Genomic DNA, 25134 nt, shown 5'->3' with positions numbered 1-25134 from the left:
CACCTTTTCTATAGATCAGGGAATTGTTTTGTTCTCTTTGCCGGTGTCATGATTGTTGAAGTTGTCCTGAAGAAAGCCACAACATGATGGTTGAAATATCAGTTCCACTTATTCAGAAGCGGCAAGATCCTGTCAACTACAACAATTATACTAATTTCATTTAACAAACTTGGGGGGGAGAGAACTTATTTATATACTGATTACTTCTGAGGGAAATTCTGCACTACTTCACAATGCAAAATTTATGTGGAATTCTGTACAATTTGCTGTTGTGAAACATGGCCCAGGATATGCTCCATGTCAGGCTGGCTGGCTACTCCCTTTCTTCCTTCACACATACCACTCCAGTGTGGCAAGAGGAAGAGCTGCACAACTACACATCAAACTGCTTACATCTTCTCTGCTGCCTTGGGTCCCAGTGGTTCCTTTAAGCTGCAAAGCTATATGGAAGTCCACACAGCTCAAAGGGACAATCGGGCCAGGAGGGCAGAGGAGGAAGAAGCAGCTCAATGTGTGTGGCTGTGTAGCTCCTCTCTGGTGTATATGCAGGTAGGCAGAGGGAGAGGGGTGAATGGGAAGTGCACATGTGCATGCAAGTGTCATGGGAAGGGGATGGAGGGCTGCAGGAAGGTAGATAGGGGGCAATGAAGAAAAGTGGGTGATGTACGTGTGATGGAATAGAGGGCTAGAAAAAGGGGTTTGGAGAAGATGTGTGCATCTTGGGAGAGGGGAAAAGTGGAGGGAGTATGTGTGCTATGGAGACTGAGATAGAGAAAAATAAATGGGGGTTTCCTGGGAGGGGGGGTTGGAAAGGTCAGGGGACTTGCTGGGAGTTAGGGGAAAGCATAGGAAGGATAGTAAAGGTTAAAGAATGGAGAGAGAGAGAGAGCTCTACCCTCTAGCAGCATTCTGCCTTCTAGAGAACATGTGAACAGAAAGGGGGTAGAGGATGGGGAGAAAACTGGGGTTATTCAACTTGAAGAAGGGATAGAAAAAGCTGGGGACTGAACTTAACCAGGGGAAGAGATACAAGCCAAGAGAAATGCAGAAGGTGGAACCTAAGGAGGAAAGAGCTGGTGATGGGAGATATTTCATGCCTGGGGAGAGGTGCCAGTCCTTAAAATGAGGGAGTGCTGCACAAGAAAATTACAAATATATATATATTTTTTTACATAGACTTGCCCTAAGAGTAACTAGTGGCTCAGTTAACTTGTTCTCTGGGAGCGTGGGCTCATGTGTTAATAATCTAATGTTCCTAGGGGGACAGTAACAACACATTTTGAGATTTTCATTGAAGTTAACGATGCATTTTTGTGCAGTGTAATTCATTTTGCATATGTTTGCATGCTCCACAGTTAATTATTCAACATGCATTGCAAAAGAAAATTGGTTTTAGTTGCAATAATTCAACTTGGTAAATTGACCTTTGAGCGGCTAGGACTCTTCAATCTGGAGAAGAGACGGCTCAGGGGAGATACGATAGAGGTCTATAAAATACTGAATGGATTGGAACGGGTAGATGTAAATTGCTTGTTTACTCATTCAAAAAATACTAGGACTAGGTGGCATGCAATGAAGTGTAATTAAATTCTGGAATTCATTGCCAGAGAATGTATTGAAAACAGTTAGCTTAGTAGGGTTTAAAAAGTTTTTGAACAATTTCCTAAAAGTCCATAAGCCGTTATTAAGATGCACTTCGGGAAATCTACTGCTTATTCCTAGGATAAGCAGCATAAAATCTGTTCTAGTGGAATAGATGTAATTCTGGAAAGTAGGGTATTCTCTGCATGCTTGTGAGCCATGCAAAAGGAATCCCTTCCAGGTTTTCAACTCCTTTTCCTTCTGCACATGAGATGAACAGTATCTTTCTCATCTGCTCTGTATTTCTTTATTATTTTCAGTATTTTTCACATTTTTTTGCAGCTGTCGGTGCACCAGAGCTCCCCAGTGCGGGGGAATCTGCCTGGTGACAGGTGACAGGCTGCCCTCTTTCGCTGGAAGCGGCGCTCTCAGCTGGCTAGTAGGCCTTGGCCATCTTCCTCCTCCCCGCCGCCCCCTGTGCATACCTTTTTTTTTTTACTTCTGCTCGCGGCAAGGTTGGCTGCTGCCTGGTTCCCGCCGCTTCCTGCCAGAACTGCCGGCTGATGCGGCTGCCTCCTCTTCCGTTCTCTCGCGGCATAGTGGCGCACCAGGTTGCCTGCCTGGTCCCGTGCCACTTTCCTCACCCTAATTTCCACCCACTTTTGGGAGGAAAAAAGTGTGTCCAATGGAGCGAAAAATACGGTAAATCATGTACAGACAGATATAAATATAGCCTTACTAAGAGATATTGTAAATATACATGAATTAATCAAACACAAAATACTGGGAAACAATAAAGCCAAAACCAAGCTTCAAACATAAATTTAAACTATGAATTGTTTAAATATACATGTCATGAAAGACATATAACCAGTATTGTTCCAAAAAGAACAGACAAAACAACAACAAACCCCCCCCCCCAACACACACACACGTACACACACACGTACACACACACACACACACACGTCTGGCTTCAGTTCAACTGGCAGCCCGAAGATCTCGGTGTTTGGAGCACTGGCTGATTGATTGAGGCAGGGTTTCTTCTCCTAGATCCATCTACTGCTTAGAGCTGAGGCAGGCTACAGCACCTTCAGAGCACATATCACAATGAGTAAGGCTAAAAGGTTAGGACTGTAAACCAGGCATGGATGTTATTTAAAAATACCATTGTGGAAGCCCAGACCAGATGTATTCCACGTATCAGCAAAGGTGGAAAGACAAGGAAACGAGAGCCGGCATAGTTAAAAGGTGAAGTGAAAGAGGCTATTAGAGTAAAAATAAATCTTTTAAAGAATGGAAAAAGGATCTTGCCAAGTACTTGTGACCTGGCTTGGAAGCAGAATATTGGACTTGAGTGATCTTTGTTCTGTCCCAGTATGGCAACTTCTCCTGAGATCATAAGGAGTGTTGTTGTGGGAGATATGAGATTTGAACCCTGGTCTCTTAGGGTGTCAGCCCATTGCTCTAACAGCGCTATACTGCTGCTCAGCTCCAAGGTGAGCTGACAAATCTGTATCACAATCTTGTCTTTATGAAAATTTAGAAATTAAATTTCAGGCATTTTGTCCCAGCAAGTAGATTTTGATATTCTTCCTTTGAATGGATGTTTTATTTGCCCTCCAACATTTTCCATCATAGTTAAAGTTCTTCTCCTTTATGTATTTTCACTTTGCAGGAGCACTATGATGGAAGAAGAGCAGTTTGTTAATATTGACTTGAATGATGATGATGTTTGCAGTATCTGTAAACTGGGTACCGACATAGACACACTGTCCTTTTGCCATATCTGTTTTCAGCTACATATTGAAGGTAAGGCTGCATTTTTTTTTGTGTGTTGGGGGAGGGGGAGAGCTGGGGGAGGGAAGAAGAGGCTATTATAGTAAAACTTGTTGAAGGGCTGGTATTGCTGCTCTTTCTGTTTTCTATAAGATGTATGTACTATTTAGTCTCAAAAGGAAAAAATAAAGCCTTTATTTAGGTTTAATAGTTTTTATTGATGATTACAAGGTACAGCAAATACGAAAGAACAATATAACATTTGTCACCCATATGTAGTAGTCCAAAAAGAAACAAACCCCCTCAACTCCCCACCTAAATACAATACTAGTGGAACAATCTCAGTAAGATCAGAAATAGAAATAACATCCAAACCAGACCAACATGGTCCATAGTATGAGAAACATGGCAAACCTTCTCCTTCCAAGGAGAGCAAATACCGTGGAAACAAACATACCGTATTTTTCGCTACATTAGATACACCTGACCATAAGACGCACCCTAAATTTAGAGGAGGAAAACAAGAAAAAAAACATTCTGAACCAAATTCTCCCTGCCAGGCTCTGCACCCAACCCCACATTCCTTGTCAAGCTCTGTACCCTGTCCCCCTCCCTGCCAGGCTCTGTACCCTGTCCCCCCCCCCTCTGGTGGTCTAGTGGTAGGCCAGGGCAGGCAGGGACAGGGAAGTAGGTAGGCAGGCAGGCAGGTAGCAGGCAGGCCCCGGCCTCTCCCTCCTCCCTCCCTATTTTTAATTTGGCATGGAAAGCAGGCCCTGGCCTCTCCCTCCCTACACCCCAGGCAGGCAGGCCCCAGCCTCTCCCTCCTCCCTTCATATTTTTAATTTGGCAAGGAGGGCAGGCAGGCAGGTCCCGGCCTCTCCATCCTCTCTCCCTACCCCTCAGCCAGGCAGCAGCCAGGCCCGGGCCTCTTCTTCCTCACTCCCCAGGCAGGTGACAGGCTGCCCTCTCTCGCTGGAAGCGGCGCCCTCAGCTGGCTAGTAGGCCCTGGCCCTCTTCCTCCTCCCCGCCGCCCCCTGTGCATACCTTTTTTTTTTTTTTACTTCTGTTCGCAGCAAGGTTGACTACTGCCTGGTTCCCGCCGCTTCCTGCCAGAACTGCCGGCTGACGCGGCTGCCTCCTCTTCCATTCTCTCGCGGCATAGTGGAGCACCAGGTTGCCTGCCTGGTCCCAAGCCGCTTCCCGCACCCTAATTTCCACCCATTTTTGGGGGAAAAAGTGCGTCTAATGGAGCGAAAAATACGGTAAATCATGTACAGACAGATATAAATATAGCCTTACTAAGAAATATTGTAAATATACATGAACTAATCAAACACAAAATACTGGGAAACAATATAGCCAAAACCAAGCTTCAAACATAAATTTAAACTATGAATTGTTTAAATATACATGAACAACATATAACCAGTATTGCTCCCCCCCAAAGTACCCATCCCACAATCCAAAAAGAACAGACAAAACAATCCCCCCCCCCACACACACACAGAAGTAGAGGATATGGCAGCTACAGTAAGTATAGAGATTTACAGCAAGATTAAGGGGATCCCAAACAATCCATCAGTGGTCAAAATAAGATTGCAAGCTTTATGGGGCAAAGAATCCACATATAAACCCCAGGTCTGGAGAAAAATAATTTTCTGCCTGAAGGAATCCTGCACCCGACCTCTTTCCAAAAGCATGAGATTGTGGAGAAGGTTATGCCACCTCCAAAATGATGGAGGGAGTCAGACGTCCACACCCCCAATATCACTTTCTTAGCCAATAGACCAGCCTTTCTGACAAAAAGTCTATGAGAGCGAGCAGGCAACCGGAAAGCTTCAACTTTGTCCAGCAAGAATCCCAAAGGAATAAGGGGAATAGACCCCAATAGATGTTCCAAATACCGAAGCGCTCGCCTCCAAATGTCTCTTACCCCTGGACAGCTCCAAAATGCATGAAAGAAGGACTTATCCCCATGGAGACAGCGTTCACATTGAGAAGACTCCGACAATCCCAACTTAAAAACAATTGTGTCTAAGTGAAATACCCCTGATGCAGTACATGAAATTCACATTCACGAAGCTCAGCAGAAGTCAACAGACACAGGATACAATTGAGACATCCCACATCTAAATCTTCAGGGGGAATACCCAGGTATGGTGCCCAGCGAGCACAGAGTCTCATGATTTACTAGAAGAAAGAAAATACAAGGCCCCTTGTAGTAGAGTAATGGACAGGCCCTCCTCTGCAAATCTATCAAAGAAAACTTTAAGCTTAGTGCCCAAGCCCACCCTAAGTCCCACTACATTCAAGGAACGCACATAATGTTGTAGTTGCAGATAGACAAAATAATCCCGGGTCTCAATGCCCCACTTCTGCTGAAAATCTTCCCAAGGCACCAAAGAACCATCCTCACGCAGAACATGTGATAGCAGAGAGAGCCCTAAATAATCCCATCTCCTGTAAGTGGCATTATTACACCGGCTACAAATTGAAGATTCCTCCGAAGAGGTAATTGATCAGATACTCCTAACATCTCCCTCAATAAAGGAACTATTGCATTCCAAGCATCACGCAATGAAGAAAGCAGGAGAATCGAATGTAAATGAGAAGGAAGACAGGATCACAGTGCCTGGAGGAGAGAACCCAGATGCCAGAGGTGGTACCGTTCTAGCTCATAATCAAAGCAAGTATATCTGTTTTGATCTAATATCCAATCACCAAGATACCGGAGCAAGCAAGCTAGATTGTATTTATGCATATCTGGAACTCTCATTCCTCCCCAAGACCATGAACTAGGAAAAAATGAAAAGCTATTCTCTGCTTTTACCACCCCCCCAAAAACCAAGATAAAAGGCTATACAAGGCTCACAAATCTTTTTTTAATAAACGGAGTGGCAAGAGCTGTAATACATATAGCCACTTGGGGAATATGATCATATTAAAAAGTTGAATTCTCCCGTGGAATGAAATAGGAAAGAGTAAAGCCTTTATTTAATTTAAAATATGTTTCCTTCTTTCCACCACCACCCCAGTAAATCTGTTAGGTCTCTCCAGGACAGAGATTTTTAACAAGTACTGCCTATACCCCCAGGGGTGTAGGAAGAAGTCAAGCGGGGTAGAGAGGAAGACCTTGAAATCTGAGGCAGTTAATCAAAACTTTGTAGACTGCGTGAAGGCAGTTATTAGAACAGTTATTGGAGGAATAACTGTGAATTACAGCAACATATATGGAGTCGTTACATAAAACCTTTAACTCGGACTCTGACCCCCCTGAAGGGGGACATCCAGGAAAAATAGTGGGCAGGGATTGCTGTAAGTGTTGCTGTGCTTGCTTAATACATTGGGAGCAGGGTGTGAATTATGGAGTTAAGCAGTTAGTATGGATGGGTGGGCTAGGGCATAAGGGTTTATTTGGGTTCATTTTTCTGTTAATATCATCCTGTTTTACAGTTTGATACTGCTTCTTACCTTCAAGCTCATGTAGCCACTAGGGAACTTTTATGGGCAGACCCCAAAAATACATTTTTCTCAAAGGCTTCTCAAGCTACAAGGGGATGTAGAAACAAAAAAAACCAAATCAGAAGAACTGTTTAAATTGCTGTTATTATAAATGTTGTGTGGTTTGGGGCTAATAAAAATATTTAAAGTTAAAACTTATGACAAGAATGTCTAATCTTTGTAGATTTTCTCACCAGGATCACTCAAATTTCTAATCTCAGTTTATACTCGAGTCAACCTTTTTTCCTCATTTTTGGGGGGAAAAAGGTCACCTTTGTTTATATTTGAGTATATATGGTATATTGTAAACACGTGACCATCAGTTGCTTTTCTCTGGAGTGTTACTAGAGCTCAAGGCTGGTTTCTTCTACTTGTTCTTTAAAACCTCATCAGCTGAACATTTTCAGCAAGAATGCTCATATGAAAACCATTTTCTAACTTTTAAACCTTTATTCCAAAACTGCTGCCTTAAATGTATGAGAAGTTGTATTGCTATCTGTCTTGTGTAATTATGGATATCTAATCATTTATTTGAGTGCTACTTGTCAATTAAGATTACTTACTTGATAAGTATAGGGAGCTCTTTGATATTCTTTGCACTGAACTTCAAACTAACTTGTTTCCTATATTTGTGTTGCTGAACAGTTTTATCTAAAGGAAATCATCTGACCTTTTAACAGCTGTCCTGTACAGAAGTGACTAGCCTTGCTACGATTTTGAGCTTTATTTTTTTTCCCTTCTAAAATGTTGCTATGAGTTAAGTAAACTTGGAATTGTGGCCCTTCTATCCTAGGGCTGAAGTAATCCAGAAGTGCAGGTATATAATACTGTTTCCAATGTGCAGTTTGTCCCTTGTCCAAAATATAGTATGCTGAGACATTCTCAAAAAAAAAAAATAGAGGAAATGAAACTTTTAAAAACAGATTACATCGTCTCATCTCGGTTTTCACATCTTAAACTGCACTATTTCTGTGCTGGCTTAGTTTTAGATTTTATACTGTGTTTTTTTTTTTCTACAAGTTGTATTTCAAATGGAAAATTTCAATATAGCCACCTCTGGGGTAGAATCAAGGCAGCTATTGAGCCTTTTCCTGAAAAAGAGTGAGTGTGATGAAGTGGTTAGAGCTACAGCCTCAGCATCCTGAGGTTGTGGGTTCAAACCCTGCTCTGCGCCCTGTGACCCTGGGAAAGTCACTTAATCCTCCACTGCCCCAGGTACATTAAACAGATTGTGAGCCCACCGGTACAGATAGGGAAAACACCTGAAGTACCTGTATGTAAACCGCTTTGAATGTGGTTGTAAAACTGCAAAAAGGTGGTATACAAGTCCCAGTCCCTTTCCCCTTTCACATAAAGGTTGGAGATTTAATCTAAGGATGTGGAGTGACTTTTCTAGAGCCATATAGTAAGCTGGAGAGGATCAGTATCATAAGAACAGCCATACTGGGTCATACCAATGGTCCATCTAGCACAGCTTCCTGTTTCCAACAGTGGCCAATCCAGGTCACAATAGCTGACAGTCCCCAAATAGTAGCATCCAAAACAAGCAGTGGCTTCCCCCATGTCTGTCTAAATAGCGACTATGTACTTTTCCTTCAGGAACTTGTCTAAGCTGTTCTTAATCCCAGCTATGCTAATCGCTGTAACCACATCTTCTGGCAATGAATTCTAGGGCTTAACTATTCTTTGAATAAAAAATTTCCTCCTATTTGTTTTAAAAGCATTTCCATGTAATTTTATTGAGTGTCCCCTGGTTGTTGTACTGTTTGAAAGGGTGAACAATCGATTCACTCTTACCTGTTCTATACCACTCAGGATTTTGTAGCCTTCAATCATAGCCCTCCTCAGCCATCTCTTTTCAAAGCTGAAGAGCCCCCAACCTCTTTAGTCTTTCCTCATATAAGAGGAATTCCATCCCCTTTATCATTTTGGTCTCTCTTCTTTGAGCCTTTTCTAATTCTGCTCAATCTTTTTGAGATACCGTGACCAGAACTGTGTGCAATAATCGAGGTGAGGATGCACCATGGAGCGTTGGAGCCATTATAATATTCTCAGTCTTATTTACCATCCCTTCCCTAATAGATCTAGCATCCTATTTGCTTTCTTTGTCCCAGCTGCACACTGGGCAGAATATTTCAGCATAGTATCTGCAATAACATTCAGATCTTTTTCTTGGGTGCTGACTCCTAAGGTAGGCCCTAGCATATGAGTTGGATTATTCTTCCTGATGTGCATTACTTTGCATTTGTCCACATTAAATTTCATCTGCCATTTGGATGACCAGTCCTCCAATTTCCTACGGTCTTCTTGCAATTTTTCACAGACAAAGTTAGACAAGTTCCTGCTGAACCAGAACGTACGCAGGTAAGGCTAGACTCAGTTAGGGCACTGGTCTTTGACCTAAGGCCCGCCGTGTGAGCGGACTGCTGGGCACGATGGACCACTGGTCTGACCCAGCAGCAGCAATTCTTTTGTTCTTAGATAACTCTGAATACCGTATTTTCACTCATATACCGTGCACCCGTGTAAAACGCGCACACGGGTATAGCGCGCGGGGAACACAAATTTATGTAAAGAAATTTTTATATACCGCGCACACCCGTATACCGCGCATGCCGCCCCGACTCTCCTGACGTCAGAGAAAGAGCGGGACCGCCGGAAGAGGAAGCAGCAGACACAGGGCTCATAGAAGGGCCGGGACCACCGGAAGAGGAAGCAGCAGACGCAGGGCTCACAGAAGGGCGGGGACCGCCGGCAGAGGAAGCAGCAGGACAACGGTAGGAGCTTCTCCATGATGGGGGGGAGGCTGTTGGGGTGCGAGTGGTCCTTTGGGGTGCGAGTGCGAGCGGTCCTTTGGGGTGGGGGTGCGAGCGGTCCTGCGGGGTGAATCGGACGTCGGGGGGGGGGGTGAACTATGTAAAAAAAATGTTGTAAAACGTGCTCATGCCTATAACGCGCATGGTTATGCACGGTTTGTAAAATCGTGTATAACGCGCGCATTATATGCGTGAAAATAGGGTCGTTTTGTGTCATCTGCAAATTTAATCACCTCACTTGTAATTTCAATTTCCAAGTAATTTATAAGTATGTTAAATAGCACCAGCCCCAGTACAGATCTCTGTGGCATTCCACTATTTATCCTGCTGCATCCATTTAACCCTACCTTCTGTTTTCTGTCCAATAACTAATTCCTAATCAAGGAGACTTATTTTGCTGAAACACAAATTGCTTGAGCTGCCTGGCTTGTGTTAAGTATTTTGAGGATACGTGTGGCATGCTTCCTCTCCCCGATGCTGCTAGTTTGAGGTAATTTGGTTCTTAAAATAGCCTAATGGTTTGGTTAATGCACTCACCTGTGAGCCTGGGGAACCGAGTTTAAGTCCCACTGCAGCTTCTTGTGACTCTGAGCAAGTCGTTTAATCCTCCATTGCCCCAGGTACAAAATAAGTACCCGTGTCTACAGTAATATATAAACCGCCTTGCTTTGTAACCACAGAGGCAGTATATCAGATATCATCCCCATCCCCTTTTCCTTAGACTAAATGTCAGAGAACCAAATTAATATGCATGAACCAGACCTGTAAGGGGGTCATAATAATTAGAGCTGAAAACTAGGTGTCAGGTCAAAAGCGCGCCGGGACAAAGGCGCGCCCAGACAATTGAGTGCAGCGCGGGGGTGCGCGCTACAGAAAATTACTGTTTTTAGGGCTCCGACGGGGGGGGCGTGGGGGGGAACCCCCCCACTTTACTAATAGAGATCGCGCCGCGTTGTGGGGGATTTGGGGGGTTGTAACCCCCCACATTTTACTGAAAACTTCACTTTTTCCCTGTTTTTAGGGAAAAAGTTAAGTTTACAGTAAAATGTGGGGGGTTACAACCCCCCATAACGCCGGCACGATCTCTATTAAGTAAACTGGGGGGGCTCCCCAACAAAAACCCCCGTCAGATCCCCTAAAAACTGTAATTTTCTTCAGCGCGCGCCTCCGTCTTGCGCTCAGTTGTCGGCGCGCGCCCTTGTCTTTTGCGGGGTTGTCTATGAACCGAAAACTATTGCTCTGGTCCTAATTGTATCTTTTGCGTGTAATAGGAAGATAAATATTTTGAAGTCAGTTATTCTAATTTAGGGCACATTCTAGCAACTGCTGCAAGATCTTTCCCTGAAGTGCTGTCTGCACAAGTTTCCATTTGACTTGCATATTGTGTAAATTGAGCTCTGAGCTCTGCCTTGTAAATCTTTGGCACTTGGTATGTTTGTTGTGCTCATTCTGTTCACTACACAAATGTTAGCCCACATGTGAACTGAGGGAATAGGTTGCCCTGTGAAAATTAATTCCAGAAACAAAGCTAGACTTCAGTTTTATTTGTTCAAAATACCTTTTGAAAAGGGTGACAAAAAACCTGCAATCTTGCTCCTTTCGTGATCAAATATTTTCTACCCCTTTTTATTGGGGCATTTCTCAAAGTGTAGTGCTGCACAGCACGAGACTCTACTCTTTCTAAGCCAACAGAATGTTGGAAAGAAATTATACATGTAAAGGGCTCCTTTTACAAAGCTGCGATACCAGTTTTAGCGCACGCTTGGCACACGCTAAATTGCCCTGCGCTAGACGCTAACGCCAGCATTGAGCTGGCGTTGGTTCTAGCCGCATAGCGCGGGTTTAGCGCACGCTAAAATTCTGCGTGCGCTAAAAACGCTATGGCAGCTTTGTAAAAGGAGCCCAAAGTGTCAGTAATGGGATGAGCTAAAGTGGCAGGGGTGGGGAGAAACCAGTAAAAAGACATAAAACTCAAAAGTAGATGAGATGTGACCAGGGATTCCAGTTCTCTAAAGATCCAATGTAGTTTTATTGGAGAAGTATGCACTGTGTTATACATTTGATATTGTAAATATTGTAAAGATTAATTGAAATTGTTTCCCTTATATTTATCAATTTAAGGTGTAGGGAGGGGTACAGATAAGAGTAGAGGTAGATTATAGGGACAGGATTAGAGGTAAGTTATAAAATTAGTCAGGGACCACTGTTCAGGCAATAGGCCTGATGGGCCACCGCGGGAGCGGACCGCTGGGCAAGATGGACCTCTGATCTGCCTCAGCGGAGGCAACTCTTATGTTCTTATATGATAATGGAATATATGGGTGGGAGGGATGGGAAAGGGGTAGGGATAAGAATTTATGTAATGTACCAATGATTGTTTGTAAGTGATGTACTTATTGTTAATGTGAATGAAAATATTTAACACTTAATGTAAGTTTGAAAATGAATAAAGATTAAAAAAAAAAAAAAACTTGAAAAAAGAAAAAAAAGAAACATTTGATGCCCTAAAACATGGCAGGTAAGAGAATTGTTCTTTGAAACCGCTGTTCTTCTCTTCTCTACACTTCTAGTCAAACTTGTTTCCCCACTCCTGGCATACTCCTATTCCTATCGGGCTGACTTTTGATGAATCAGATGCATATTTCATTTTCTGTTTGTAAATTCTGTTCTGAATCTAGACACTGTAGTTTGCTACTGGTTGCAGTGGGGGATGGGGGAAGCACATTAATACCAATGGCTGGGGTACAGCGGCATCCTGTGTTTAAGCTGTAAAATCTATCCTTTCAAATCTGTTGATGGTGACATCTAATGGTTTGCTATCACATTTGGGGCTCCTTTTACTAAGCTGCGATAGCCTTTTTAGTCCACGCAGCATTTTAGTGCGCGCTAAACCCACGCTACGCGGCTAGAACTAACGCCAGCACAATGCTGGCATTAGCATCTAGCGCACGCGGCATTTTAGCTTGCGCTATTCCACGCGTTAATGCCCTAACGTAGCTTAGTAAAAGGAGCCCTTAGTTTTGTTTTTATTCTTTCCAAACAAATGGAATGTTTGGGCACCACTTCATTCAAATCACCCTACCCCTCTTCAATCCAGTACAGAGGTACAGTATATGTGTACATACACAACACACAGAGGTTGGAAAGATCTCCAGGAGCCAAACTGTATGCCTTCCCCATGGAAACATGCTGTGAAGCAGGCAAAAATCTATTTACTTCCTATCAAAGGACATCCTACAAATGGCAAAAATCTGCTTACTACACGAGCTGATCATCTTTCATACGTCTAAAAAATCTTGAAATTTTATTTTTGCTTCTAACGTCTACAATTTATGTATGTGACTTCCTTAAATCTTCAAAAAAAAAAGTGGGAGCATGCAGTTACATGGGAAGAATGATTTTACAGTGGCAGTTCAGAGAAGCTGTTTTACAGTAAGTGTTGTTTGTAGTGACAAAGTGATAAAAAAGATAAAAGAAAACTTTCGGAGCTTATGGGAGATTATTTCTGATCAAGAAGGAAAAACAACTAGGATTAGCCTAAATTTCAAGGTAATAAACTTACTGTATCATAGCACACATTATTGGGGAGTGATCGGTAGAAATCAAAATAAGTATGTTTTGTTTTGGGGTTTTTTTATATTCACTATTTCTTTTTAAATACAAGGAAGTGTCTTAAACATATAACTATAGACATGGTAAAAGAAAAAAATATAAAATTTCTGAAATATAATCAGCTCTTGTAGTAAGCAGATTTTGCTGTTTGAGGAGTCTGGAATTAGAGAATGACACGGGGAAATAATTTGTCCCCGTGAGCTCAGTCCCTGTCCCCATCCCGTCCCCGCGAAAGCGTAGCACGGGTTTAGTGCACGCTAAAATTCTGCATGCGCTAAAAACGCTATGGCAGCTTTGTAAAAGAAGCCCAAAGTGTCAGTAATGGGATGAGCTAAAGTGGCAGGGGTGGGGAGAAACCAGTAAAAAGACATAAAAGTAGAAGAGACGTGACCAGGGATTCCAGTTCTCTAAAGATCCAATGTAGTTTTATTGGAGAAGTATGCACTATTTTCTGCTGCATAGAAACATTTGATGCACTAAAACATGGCAGGTAAGAGAATTGTTCTTTGAAACCCCGCAAACCGTCCCCGCAAACCATCTGATCCCAGCCACACAAGCCTTGAATAGTTTTATACTGAACTTATTTTCTTAAAGTATAAAAAGAAACAATATTCTGTACAATTGTCATTTTATAAATCAAAGTTCTGGCTGCTGAACTAGAGAGAGAGATGTACAGCTGGCAGGGTTTTGTTTATAAATTTTTATCAACACAACTAATATACTACTTTATCCTAAAGCAAAAAAGAAAAGAAATATAAATTTTTATTTCTTCCTTTGGTTTCTGCTTTCCTCATCTTCTCATTCAATTCCTTCAATCCACTGTATGCCTTCACTCTGCCTCTTCCATTTGCTCTGATACTTTGCCTCTCCCCCCCCTCATTGGTCTGGCATCCATCTTCTTCCCTCTGCCCCCCCTATAGTATGGCATCTCTGTCTTCTTCCCTTCAGCGTCTTCTGCCCACTCTGTGTTCCCCATTTCCATTCAGCGTCTTCTCCCCTCTCTCTGTTCCTCGTTTCCCTTCAGCGTCTGTTCCTTTCCACCCCCTTCCCTCTCTCCACCCCCCTTCAGCACCCCTCGTGCAGTCTGTGCATCTCCCTCCCTTCCCCTTACCTTCATGGCGCATTTTAATTAATTTTGTTCAAGCAGCCCGAACCTGAAGTCGCGTGCGTCTGCAAAAGCGTCTCCTCTGACGGAACCGGAAGTTGCTTCAGGAGAAGCTTCCGCAGATGCACGCAACTTCAGGCTCGGGGTGCTTGAACAAATTAAATTAAAACATGCCATTAAGGTAAGGGGAAGGGAGGAGGGAGGGGGCTGCATGCGATTGGTGACTGCGCGTGTTCTCTCCCTTATCTGCGGAGACACGGCCATTCACCGCTTCACGTATCCACGGTGAGCACTTTATTTCCCCACCGTGTCATTCTCTATCTGAGATCTCTCTCTCCTCTCTGTCTTTCTCTTTCCCCAAGAAAATAAATTTGCTCTTCTACAAGGGGGTGCGTCTGGTGCTAAGCTGCCTGAAGCAGCCCGCCCGCAGCCCACAGCTGCCTACCTGTAGCCCGAAGCCACCTGCACTCGAAGCAGTCAAGCCACAGCCAGAATCTGCCTGCACCTGAAGCTGCCCGCAGCAATGGAGCCCTCCCGACGACACCTTAACCTGAAGCCTCCCACCTGCAGCCCAGTCAGAACCCATTGCATCGAAGAAGCCACCTGCACCCGAAGCCGCCAGCCCGAAGCCGCCACAGTACCTTTTTAAAGTTGTGGTGCTCTCCTGGGCCGTCTTTGGAAGTAGAGCGGTGCAAGGCAGAAGCGTGACCTTTGCGCTTCCTGCCTGGTCCCGCACCACTCAGTGATTGGCTGATGTCAGTTCTTAATGAGAACTGACCTCAGCCAATCACTGAGCGGCGCAGGACCAGTCAAGAAGTGCAAAGGTCTCGCTCCTGCGTCGCATTGCTCTGCTCTACTTCCAAAGACAGCTGTCCGGCAGGAGAGCACAGTAACTTTTAAAAAGGTACCCGGGGGGTGGGGGAAGGTGTATTCTCTCCATAAAACGCACCTACTTTTCCACCCCCTTTTTGGGGGTGGAAAAAGTGCGTCTTATGGAGCGAAAAATACGGTAAATATACAAAGAAAATACATTAAAACATAGAGATATGATAAACAATATATAAAACTCAGAAAAAGTTAAATTTAAAAAAACCCATTAAAAATGTAAACAATTCCATAAGAACCAACACAATATAAAATAGGATAGTTCATGAAGTAAAGCATGCAGTGCCTGGGAGTCAAAGAAGGAATGAAGAGAGCGGGCCCTCCAAAGTACAGTATGTGGCATCCTGATTTGATCAGATTAGAGATGTGCAAATGAAAAGAGAGTAAAGAGTCTCAAATTATTATATTGGGAGGAGGAGACAGATATTGTATAGTGGTGAAAGTTGGGGGGTGGGAGGGAAGGAGTCCCAGCCTATATTGTATAATGCGCTCTAGAATAATGCAGTTGCAAATGTGCAGGTACTTGTCGAGGCTTGTCTACATTTTATGCTGACAGCAAACTTTCTCAACAGGAACATGTAGTTTTCCTTTCTCACTGCAAGAACCTGTATTTAAAGCAGCTCCTTTCATGATGTGTAATTTTTTTTTTCTAGGTTTTGGGGGTGTGGTGTTTTTAATACATTTTTCGTAAAGGACAATGTGATATTGATATTCCATCATTTTTGAAGAACTGACTTTATTCAGAGGAAGTGGGGTAGTTGAGAGTTGGTAGGTTTTGTTTTTTGTTTGTTTTGTTTTTAGTTGAAATGTTTAGAAAGCATCTGGGAGCTAAGCCACCCAAGGAGAGTGGTCCTCATGGCTCTGGACTGGCCGCACAATCTGTGCTTTTTTATGGCCCTACTGTCCAGAATGACACAACTATTGTACTAGAAAAAGAGATTAAGTTCTTACCTTGCTAATATCTTTGACTGTTGTGTCATTCTGAAGTCCTTGATGACTCCTTAATAAAGATGATTACAAAAGAAAAAAAATTTCTGGAGTCCTGTCCTGTTTAGTTATTTCGCCGCCTGCCTACTCTTTCAGTCAGACAGTTCATTTTTTGATGTTAGTGTATTGCCATAGCACATTAGGGAATGTTTGAACTCCATAAATGTTTCTGATTGGTATGGTTATTCCAAAGTTTGGATTGTTCTATTGCAATGTTTAACATATTTATTATACTTTCAGAGCAGGTCCAGAACAAACAACAAAAGGAAAATCAACAAAGTCTGCAGTAAAAAATACAAGAGCAAAACAAAGAGACTGCAGACAAACGTACAATGATGCAGGCTAAATTTATTATATCAAATAAGTGAGTGCGGTTAGCATTACCACCGTAGAACAAACCAAAAGACCGGACATGGTCCGTGTTTCGGTTAACACGCCTTCATCAGGGGTCCCAGGTTGATAAGGTATCAAATGAAACCGCAAACAAAAAAAACTTTAGCCTGTGCAAAAAACGATCACCGAAGAACGGTCTCTGTGTGAACTCCTACGTAGCAAAAAACAACCAAAACCACACACACAGAACGTTCTTCGGTGATCATTTTTGCACAGGCTAAAGTTGTTTGTTTTTTTTTGTTTGCAGTTTCATTTGATACCTTATCAACCTGGGACCCCTGATGAAGACGTGTTAACCGAAACACGAACCGTGTCGAGTCCTTTGGTTTGTTCTAAGGTGGTAATGCTAACCGCACTCACTCATTTATTTATTTAGATTTTTATCCCGTCCTCCCAGTAGCTCAGAATGGTCTACAAGCAAACATTCACAGTGGAGTACATTTGGACAGTACAAAGACTATACAGTAGTTTAAATACAAGGACTATACGGTAATTTAAGTACAGGTTAAGAATGGACTGTACAGCAATTTAAGTAGAAGTTTCGAATGGAGAAGAGAGGTTAGAGGGGAGGGGGGGTTTAAGGCGGGTGAGGCATAGACTGTGGTTGAATTTTAGTTGAAGAGGAGGGTCTTTACTGCTTTCCGGAAGGTCATCAATGAGTTCTGTAGTCTGATTTGTGGGGGGAGTTAGTTCCAGAGTTGGGGGATGAAGTGGCTGTAGGAGCGTTTACGGGCAGTTTCTGACAGGAGGGACCTTCCTGGGGGGGGTGTAGGCGTTTCTCCATTTCTGAGCGGAGGGGGCAGGTGGGGGTGTACAGGGTTAGCTTAGATTTTATTTAGGTAGGGGTGGTGGCGTAAATTCTTTTATGCGCTATTACCAGGGCCTTGAATGCACAGCGCCTGGATATAAATTTTGCCTGCATCATTGTACGTTTGTCTGCAGTCTTTCTTTGTTTTATACTTTCAGAGCAGAACAGCACTGTATTTTAGGGAGTCTCCCCATCCCTCTCCTTATGTACTGTATATCTATATAGGGCTGTCGCCTGCTTTGATACAAACTGAAGGAGGGAGCAGAGCCCTCAGGAGGAGGAGTTGAAAACCTGGAGTGGATTCCTTCTACATGGCTTGTGAGCATGGGGAGAATACCCTACCGTCTAGAATGACACCTATATCTATTAGAAAAGATATTAACAAGGTAAAAACAATCTCTTTTTATGCTGTGCTGTAAAAATACTGTTATCGGGGGGGTTTTCTTGGTCCATGTCCATGCCAGGGGTAGGCAATTCTGGTCCTCGAGAGCCACAGGCAGGTCAGGTTTTCAGGATATCCACAATTAATATGCATGAGATGGATTTGCAAATTTCTTTCAGGCATATTTTTTGTGGATATCCTGAAAACCTGACCTGCCTGTGGCTCTTGACCGGAATTGCCTACCCCTGGTCCATGCTATATGAGAGGGGTTATGGATCTATACAGATCTGCTCAAGTGTTTAATCAAATAAAATCTTCATGCTATCACTTTCTGCTGTCTGATAGAGCTTAATTTTTTCAAGATTAAATGACAAGAAAATGAGTTTGGGTACTGGAAAACAGGATCTGTACATATTCTGAGTGCATGTGCAGCATACTGCATGTTATAAAGATGAGATCTATAAGTGGCTTTATCTAACTTGAGCTGTGTGGTTTTTTCCTAGTTTTAAATTTTTCTTAGATTTTATTAAATTGAGCCTTGAGACCTTCCTTCAGTCTGTTGGACATAATTGCATTTCTGCTTCAGGGTATATAGCAAAAGGAATTAGCAGATGGATGTTATGTAACCAGTAGAGTAGAATGATGAGGTCTGGATTTAAGATTAGCATGAGCTGTGAGCCCAAACGCATGACTAATGGTTTTACCCTAGTGATACACAGGCCATGTAGCACGTGAGGATGCAATGGTTTAAGATTTATTGAGACTTGATCAACTGCCTTTCATTTAAAACAACAAAGTGGCTTACAAGCATTGTAAATATATATATTTTTTTAATGACAATCATGTAAAACAGTGGTCTCAAACCCTTTGCAGGGCCACATTTTGGATTTGTAGGTACTTGGAGGGCCTCAGAAAAAAATAGTTAATGTCTTATTAAAGAAATGGCAATTTTGCATGAGGTAAAATCTTTCCTTTTGGCTAAGTCTTAATAATAATATTGTCATTTATAGCTAAAGAGACATATGATCAAGAAACTGTTTATTTTATTTTACTATTGTGATTATGATAAACATACCAAGGGCCTCAAAATAGTACCTGGCGGGCCGCATGTGGCCCCCGGGCCACAAGTTTGAGACCACTGATGTAAAAGAAGGGAGATGCAAGGAAAAACCAATACAAAACAAACTCCTCAGGCAGAGACAGAAGTAACCACAAGTTTTTGAAATAAACAAGCTTCTGCTCTATACAAGAGCACCACCCAGTTAAATTCACAACCAGTGATCTAGCAGGAAGTGGAAGGCTCAAAAATAGAATTTAAGGATGAATGGCGGGGGGGGGCTTCTTTGTTTTTAAGAGCTGCCTTAAATTTGAATGGACTCTGATCTTAGGTGCTTGTATAACAATGTCTTCACATAAGTTCAAAACAGATTGCCATAGGTGAAGGAAGGCACAGATGGTAAGTTTGTATAAATTGAGTGATGGGCTTACATGTGTGGTGGCTTAGTCTTGAGTACCCATACAAAAGTGTGTGATCTAAGAATCTTAAACTAAATCTGAAAAAGTATTGGTGCCATTCATAAAAGGGACGTAATATGATCAAACTTCCTTTAAACCTGAGACTGTCATAACAGCTGTATTTTCAATAGTTTGGAGCCTCTTCAGAAAAGAGACCCCCGCTGTTGATAGATATTACCTGGCTATTCTTTCTTCCTGTCTTCATGCTGGCTATGACAATCCATGAAATTTTTTTCATGTGCATGTATTGCATGGCTGCCTTATTTTCCATTTTGAAGCTCCCTGGTCTGAACTTTTTATTCATTCACTTCTATTGCCAAAGACACAAAATTAGCACATTCTCCCCCCCCCTCCCCCCAATAGTCTGTCTTGATTCCAATATGTAGATTTATTAGATAAGTTTCATTAAAATGTTATTCTTCTTTTCTTGGATTCCACATTTCTCCTTTGCCTCCTTTGGACTTGAGGTTCTACTGGAACCAGGGCTGAAATCTGGCACCCTGAACTTCATTCACAAGAGAATTTTTACCTTCGAGGTTATCTTCCAGCTCATATAGCCCAGCCCTTGGTCAGGGATCACATAGCAGAGCTCCCCACAGGAACCTGAATTTAGGCCCCTATCTTTTTTTTTTTTTAATTTTGAGATGACACAAGTCTCTTCAGAATATTCCTGCTCATTATCTTTAGGTAATTCTTGCATTTAGTCCAATAAAATTGACCAAGGCTTGGGAGATAATACAGTGATGCTCTTCCAGAGGGAATAGAACTTGGCACTTTAAAAAAAACATTTTCTAGTGTTAGTTAAATTGGCCACTTGGCCAATTTAAATATTTCCAAAGGTGTGTGTTATGTTTGGAGGGGTGTGGGGTTGTGTTCAATAGTATTTTCATCCTGAAGCCTGAACTTGGAATCTGCTTTTGATGGCCCATGCCAATATATAAAGTAATTTGATGATTTCACAGTACAGTCAAACCTTGGTTTATGAGCATAATTCGTTCCAGAAGCATGCTGTTCTTGTCTTGCCAAACACTTGCAAACCAAGTTACTTGCAATCCAAGGTTTTATTGTATTTTAATTATTATTTTTTTATTTCAGGTCTCCCAAGGTCCAGTCTTCTGCATAGTAGGTCATTAAGAGGTCACAAAGACTGCTTTGAGAAGTACCATCTGATAGCAAAGCAGCAGTGCCCACGATCAAAACTCTCCAAAAGTACTTATGAAGAAGTCAAAACTCTTCTCAGCAAAAAAATTAACTGGATTGTGCAGTATGCTCAAAACAAGGACTTGTATTCAGGCTCTGAATGTTCAAAAATTTCCCAGCATCGGACAGATTGTATGCTGCTGCCCCAGTTTGACTCCCAGGTCCCACGGTATTCTGCAAAGTGGATTGACGGGAGCAGTAGGAATGCGGCCGACTGTTCACAGGGTATTCTGGAACAACGGGGTGCCACAGGATTTAAATTGGGCATGTTGCAAGGGGCAGGTGCCACCTTCTGCCCCAGTAGCGTTTTGTGGTCTAGTCAGAGTCAAGCCCAGAAGATGGATTCACTAACTCATGATGTCAAGACTAGTGCTCAGAAGTCGCCTTGTTACAGCACAGAGGAATGTAAGTATAGATTTGAGAGAGTAAGGATAGTTTTATATTCCTGCAGTTTTAACCCAGTGTTTTCTCTGTTTCTCAGCAGAGGTTCTGACACTTAGTAGAATGATGTTTTATGTACCTTCTGACTAGGGCTATGGAATCAGTACACCAAACTTTCAACTCGCTTTGACTTTCCTTTTCTACTGTCCAACTCCATAAGAACATAAGCAATGCCTCAACTGGGTCAGACCCGAGGTCTATCGTGCCCAGCAGTCTGCTCAACAGGTCCAGGACCTGTGCAGTAGCCCTCTATCCCCTTTTCCAGTAGGAAATTGTCCAATCCTTTCTTGAACTCCAGTACCATACTCTGTCCTATTATGCCCTCTGGAAGCGCATTCCAGGTGTCCACCACACAGCTTCAACTCCTACTAGTATTAGGCTTAACATTTTTAGTTCTGAATCTAAAGTATTGGTAAATATAACTTTTTACTTAACCAGTACTTTAGATCTAGGAAAAAGAAAATATATATGTGTTTATTTTGAAACTGGATGAATCGGTATATTTTTGTCAAGTCCAGCTCCACCTAAAATTGCTTTTGACTTGGACTCCACAGCCCTGCTGCTAACTTAACTCACTCCTCCCCCCCCTCACACACACTTTCATGAAGCTTCTTAGGCTTTTTTTCTCACTGGCCATGGAGATAAAAGCTCCAACTCCTCATAGAATTCAGAGCTTTTACCGCTGTGGCCAGTGATTAAAAAAGCCTAACACGTTTTCATAAAAGGCGGGGGGGGGGGGTTTAATATGGAATAAAATGTTTGAATATATAATAAAGTATAATAAAATTGAACTTAGCTTCTGATATCATTGCACCACCTCACACCTGTGTAGGGTGTGGGTTGGTGCAACGATATCAAAAGCTAAGTTTAATTTAACTATATTCACAAATGCAAAACAATATAAAAAATAAATGGAATGAATTTAGGCAATATGTTCAATTATACACGTTGATACTTGGTTCTATGAGGAGTGCTGCATGCTGAGTCTCAAGACTTGGGTGGCGTTCTGATGACCCTTACAACGTAAGAATTTGATGTCAGTATTTTTCAGCGCTACAGTGATATTTAGTTACTGAATTGTAGTATTTAATATCAGTGCCATTCAGTTTTGTATATTTGTTAAGGGCATATACATTTCCCAAAACTATACAATGTCCCCAAATTTCTCTGGCTAAAAGGATGTATTTGCTGTCTGGATCTTGCAATTGTTTATGTACATGAAAAGGGATTCTCTTATGAATTAATGTGACAGCTTCCCTTTGGCAGGAGTTGAATGCAGAAAATTCTACTTATCCCACCCAGTCTCTCTAAAGTTTGGCATGCTCTGTGTAATTTAAACAAGTCTCTTGAATATAAGCTATGTCTGTGCCCTCCCTTTTTTAAGTATGTCAAACTTTTTTTTCTTTTAATTGAGGAATGTATTCATCTACATTTAACATTTTCCACTTTTACATTACTGTTGTACTAATCACCTTTGTTTTACTTCAAGCACTAATTTCAACACAAGGCAGCCTTGTGTTGAAATTAGTGCTTGAAGTAAAACAAAGGTGATTAGTACAACAGTGATTTATAAGCATCACCTTGGATAAATATATTCCCTTGCTGTTTTTTGACCACTTTTACATTAGCCATAATCAGAAATGAAATATATGATTTGTATGAATATCAAGTTCTTTTCAGTAATGGGTTAGAGAGCTCCCAGCATATTTCTCTCCTATGAATATCAGTGTGAACAAAAAACAACCACCTTCCAAGGAATAATTTGTTCAACCCAAGCACTCATCTCATTCCAACTCATTCATTTCTCTCAAATTTTCTTCTTCACGCACACCCATCTCTCAATCCCCCCTTCCCCTCTTTAGACTAGTTAGTCTCCCCATTCCCAGGTAGTCAGTTCTAAGGCACTAAGCTGCCATTTTGCAGATTAAACCATTAACACTGTCCATTTAAGAACAGGATGGGACAACTATAAAGATTAACTACAGAGTAACATATTCACAAAAACTTGCCTATATTGTTCAAATGTCCAGCTGAAGAACAATTGGGAGAGAAACATAAGAACCCCAACTCTTGATCTAGATGAGTACCAGAATGAGCAATAGCATGTGTAATCTTTAATCTACCTGCTGAACCCGAACACCATCTCAGTCCGTGCAATCAGGGTAATTCAAGACTTCTCTGCTGTTGCACACATGCTACCCACTTCCCTGTTTGCCGTTTGTAGGAGATCTTCCACTTGATAAGTTATTCACAAAGCTTCCAGCTCTCTTGCAGTATCGATATATAGAACGTGATTCTAATGTTCCTTTTATAAAGTTTATTACAGTTGGTGCCATAGCCCTTTGTTGAGCAGAAACCTGCACTGAAGATCTTGTTGCTTCCTATATTGGGTCAATATCTTTTCCTTAATGGCATAACAAGCTATGAATGTTTGGGGCTTTATTTATTTAAAAACTTAATATACCGCCTGAAGTCACAGCGGTTTCCAAGTAAACATACAAAAAACAAAGATAATACAAATCATTCTTCATGATAATATCAACACATATGAAAATCAAATTCTTCAATGACATATTTGAAAACATAAGAACATAAGAATTGCCATCTCCGGATCAGACCCTGGGTCCATCAAGTCCGGTGATCCGCACATGCGGAGGCCCCGCCAGGTGTACCCTGGCATAGTTTTAGTCACCATATCACTGTATGCTTCTCAAGGGAGATGTGCACCTAATTTACCCTTAGTTGATGATACCAAAATACCCAAACAACCTTGGGAAGAACAGATCAAAAATATGCGTCTACAAACAGCTTAGTTTTCAACATCCTACCTATGGCCTAATCTGTGCACTCTTTCTAAAATTATTTGCGCAGCTGGCCATTGCAAATCCCAGGGCTTTTGGGCGCCAGCTTTCAAGGGTAGTGTGTATTTCAGAGTCCTTGAACATTTCAGGATTCCTAACAAAACATAAGTTTTCTCCTGCCTCTGTTATCTTGGTCTTCCACATGATCTTGTAGTATCTTAGCAGTGGATTCCAGGGTGCAAATGCACTCTTCAAAATCATTGACTGTTTGCATGTTGGGCTAGGCGCTCTTCTGCTTTCTGTCTCTGCAGACGAGTATTTTGTGTATTGATACTATCTTTCAGCTCTTCAATAGTGGTGTGAATTTTAGGGTTTCTCCTCCATTACTTCAGTCAAGGATTGAGTGAGTTCTTTCACCACCGCTTCCTGTGAGGTGAATACAGGCACCGCTGGCTCTTCGCCACCATTTTGAGATCTGTTATGCGAGTCCTCTCTCTCTCTCTTTCTCTGGTTTCACTGGGTTTTCACTGATATATAGTCTCCAGTTCCCCTATGAAATTGGACCCTCTGCTCTTCGTTGATTAAGCAGGTATTTACGAGTAAGTATAGTTATGTTGTGAATGGCGGTCAGTAAACTTGAAAAAAGATGTGCCTTGGAGCTCTGCAGCAGGATGTCGGTTCAGCCCCCACTATCGCCTCTTGCTGATCCAATAGAAGTACTACATGATGTTTAAAGAAATACTGTCCTTAAATGTCACATTTTGTCTCTTTTGGGAGAATTTAAGCTTTTTACACTAAAGGTAACAATAGACAAATTGGCACACATCCTAGTACATTTTCCCCTCCTAACTCTATCTGTTCCCATTATGTCCCAACGCAGTGTCCCTTCTCAGCAACCTGCAAGCATTATCCACAAATAACCTTCTCTTTTACCACCCTTCCTATATCCCCAACCCAATACCAAGAAACATCAGATGGGTCTACCAATGTCCTGAACCTATCCCTCCAACTATGTGCCACCCGCGTCCTGTCTTGACTGCACAGTACTCTTATCCTATGCTCATTCCTAAATGTCAAATGTTCAAGTCTCTAAGAACTTGTTTTGTTCCAGGTGTTCAAGCTGCAGCTTCAAGACAGTTTGCAGTGTGATCTTTTCTGATTTTTGCGCTGAACCTGCTACAGCTGTTGCAGTTATTGTCGGCCCTACTTCATTCAGATACTTCCATGTTTTGGCCAAAGAAAAAAAACACAGCAGTAGTCTGTTTTTTTTTGGGGGGGGGATTTCTTAGCTTTACCAAAAACTTTCAAACTAGGCCTCATATTTTTCA

At 42.1% G+C, this 25134-nt stretch overlaps 1 protein-coding gene across 3 annotated transcripts in view; it reads left to right on the top strand.

Annotated features, from left to right (window-relative positions):
• Positions 1–25134, top strand: part of C4H21orf91 (chromosome 4 C21orf91 homolog) — a 41053-nt gene that overhangs the window by 4989 nt on the left and 10930 nt on the right. For all 3 annotated transcript variants that reach the window (XM_033943481.1, XM_033943482.1, XM_033943483.1), the window contains exons 2-3: positions 3260–3393; positions 20460–20969. In XM_033943481.1, coding sequence (XP_033799372.1) covers positions 3260–3393; positions 20460–20969 — 644 coding nt within the window. The remainder of the gene's footprint in view (positions 1–3259; positions 3394–20459; positions 20970–25134) is intronic.

Source organism: Geotrypetes seraphini, chromosome 4 (genome assembly GCF_902459505.1).
Source record: "Geotrypetes seraphini chromosome 4, aGeoSer1.1, whole genome shotgun sequence".
NCBI lineage: Eukaryota > Metazoa > Chordata > Amphibia > Gymnophiona > Dermophiidae > Geotrypetes > Geotrypetes seraphini.
The sequence above is the reverse complement of the archived record's forward strand: the minus strand, read 5'-3'. Positions and strand labels throughout refer to the sequence as shown.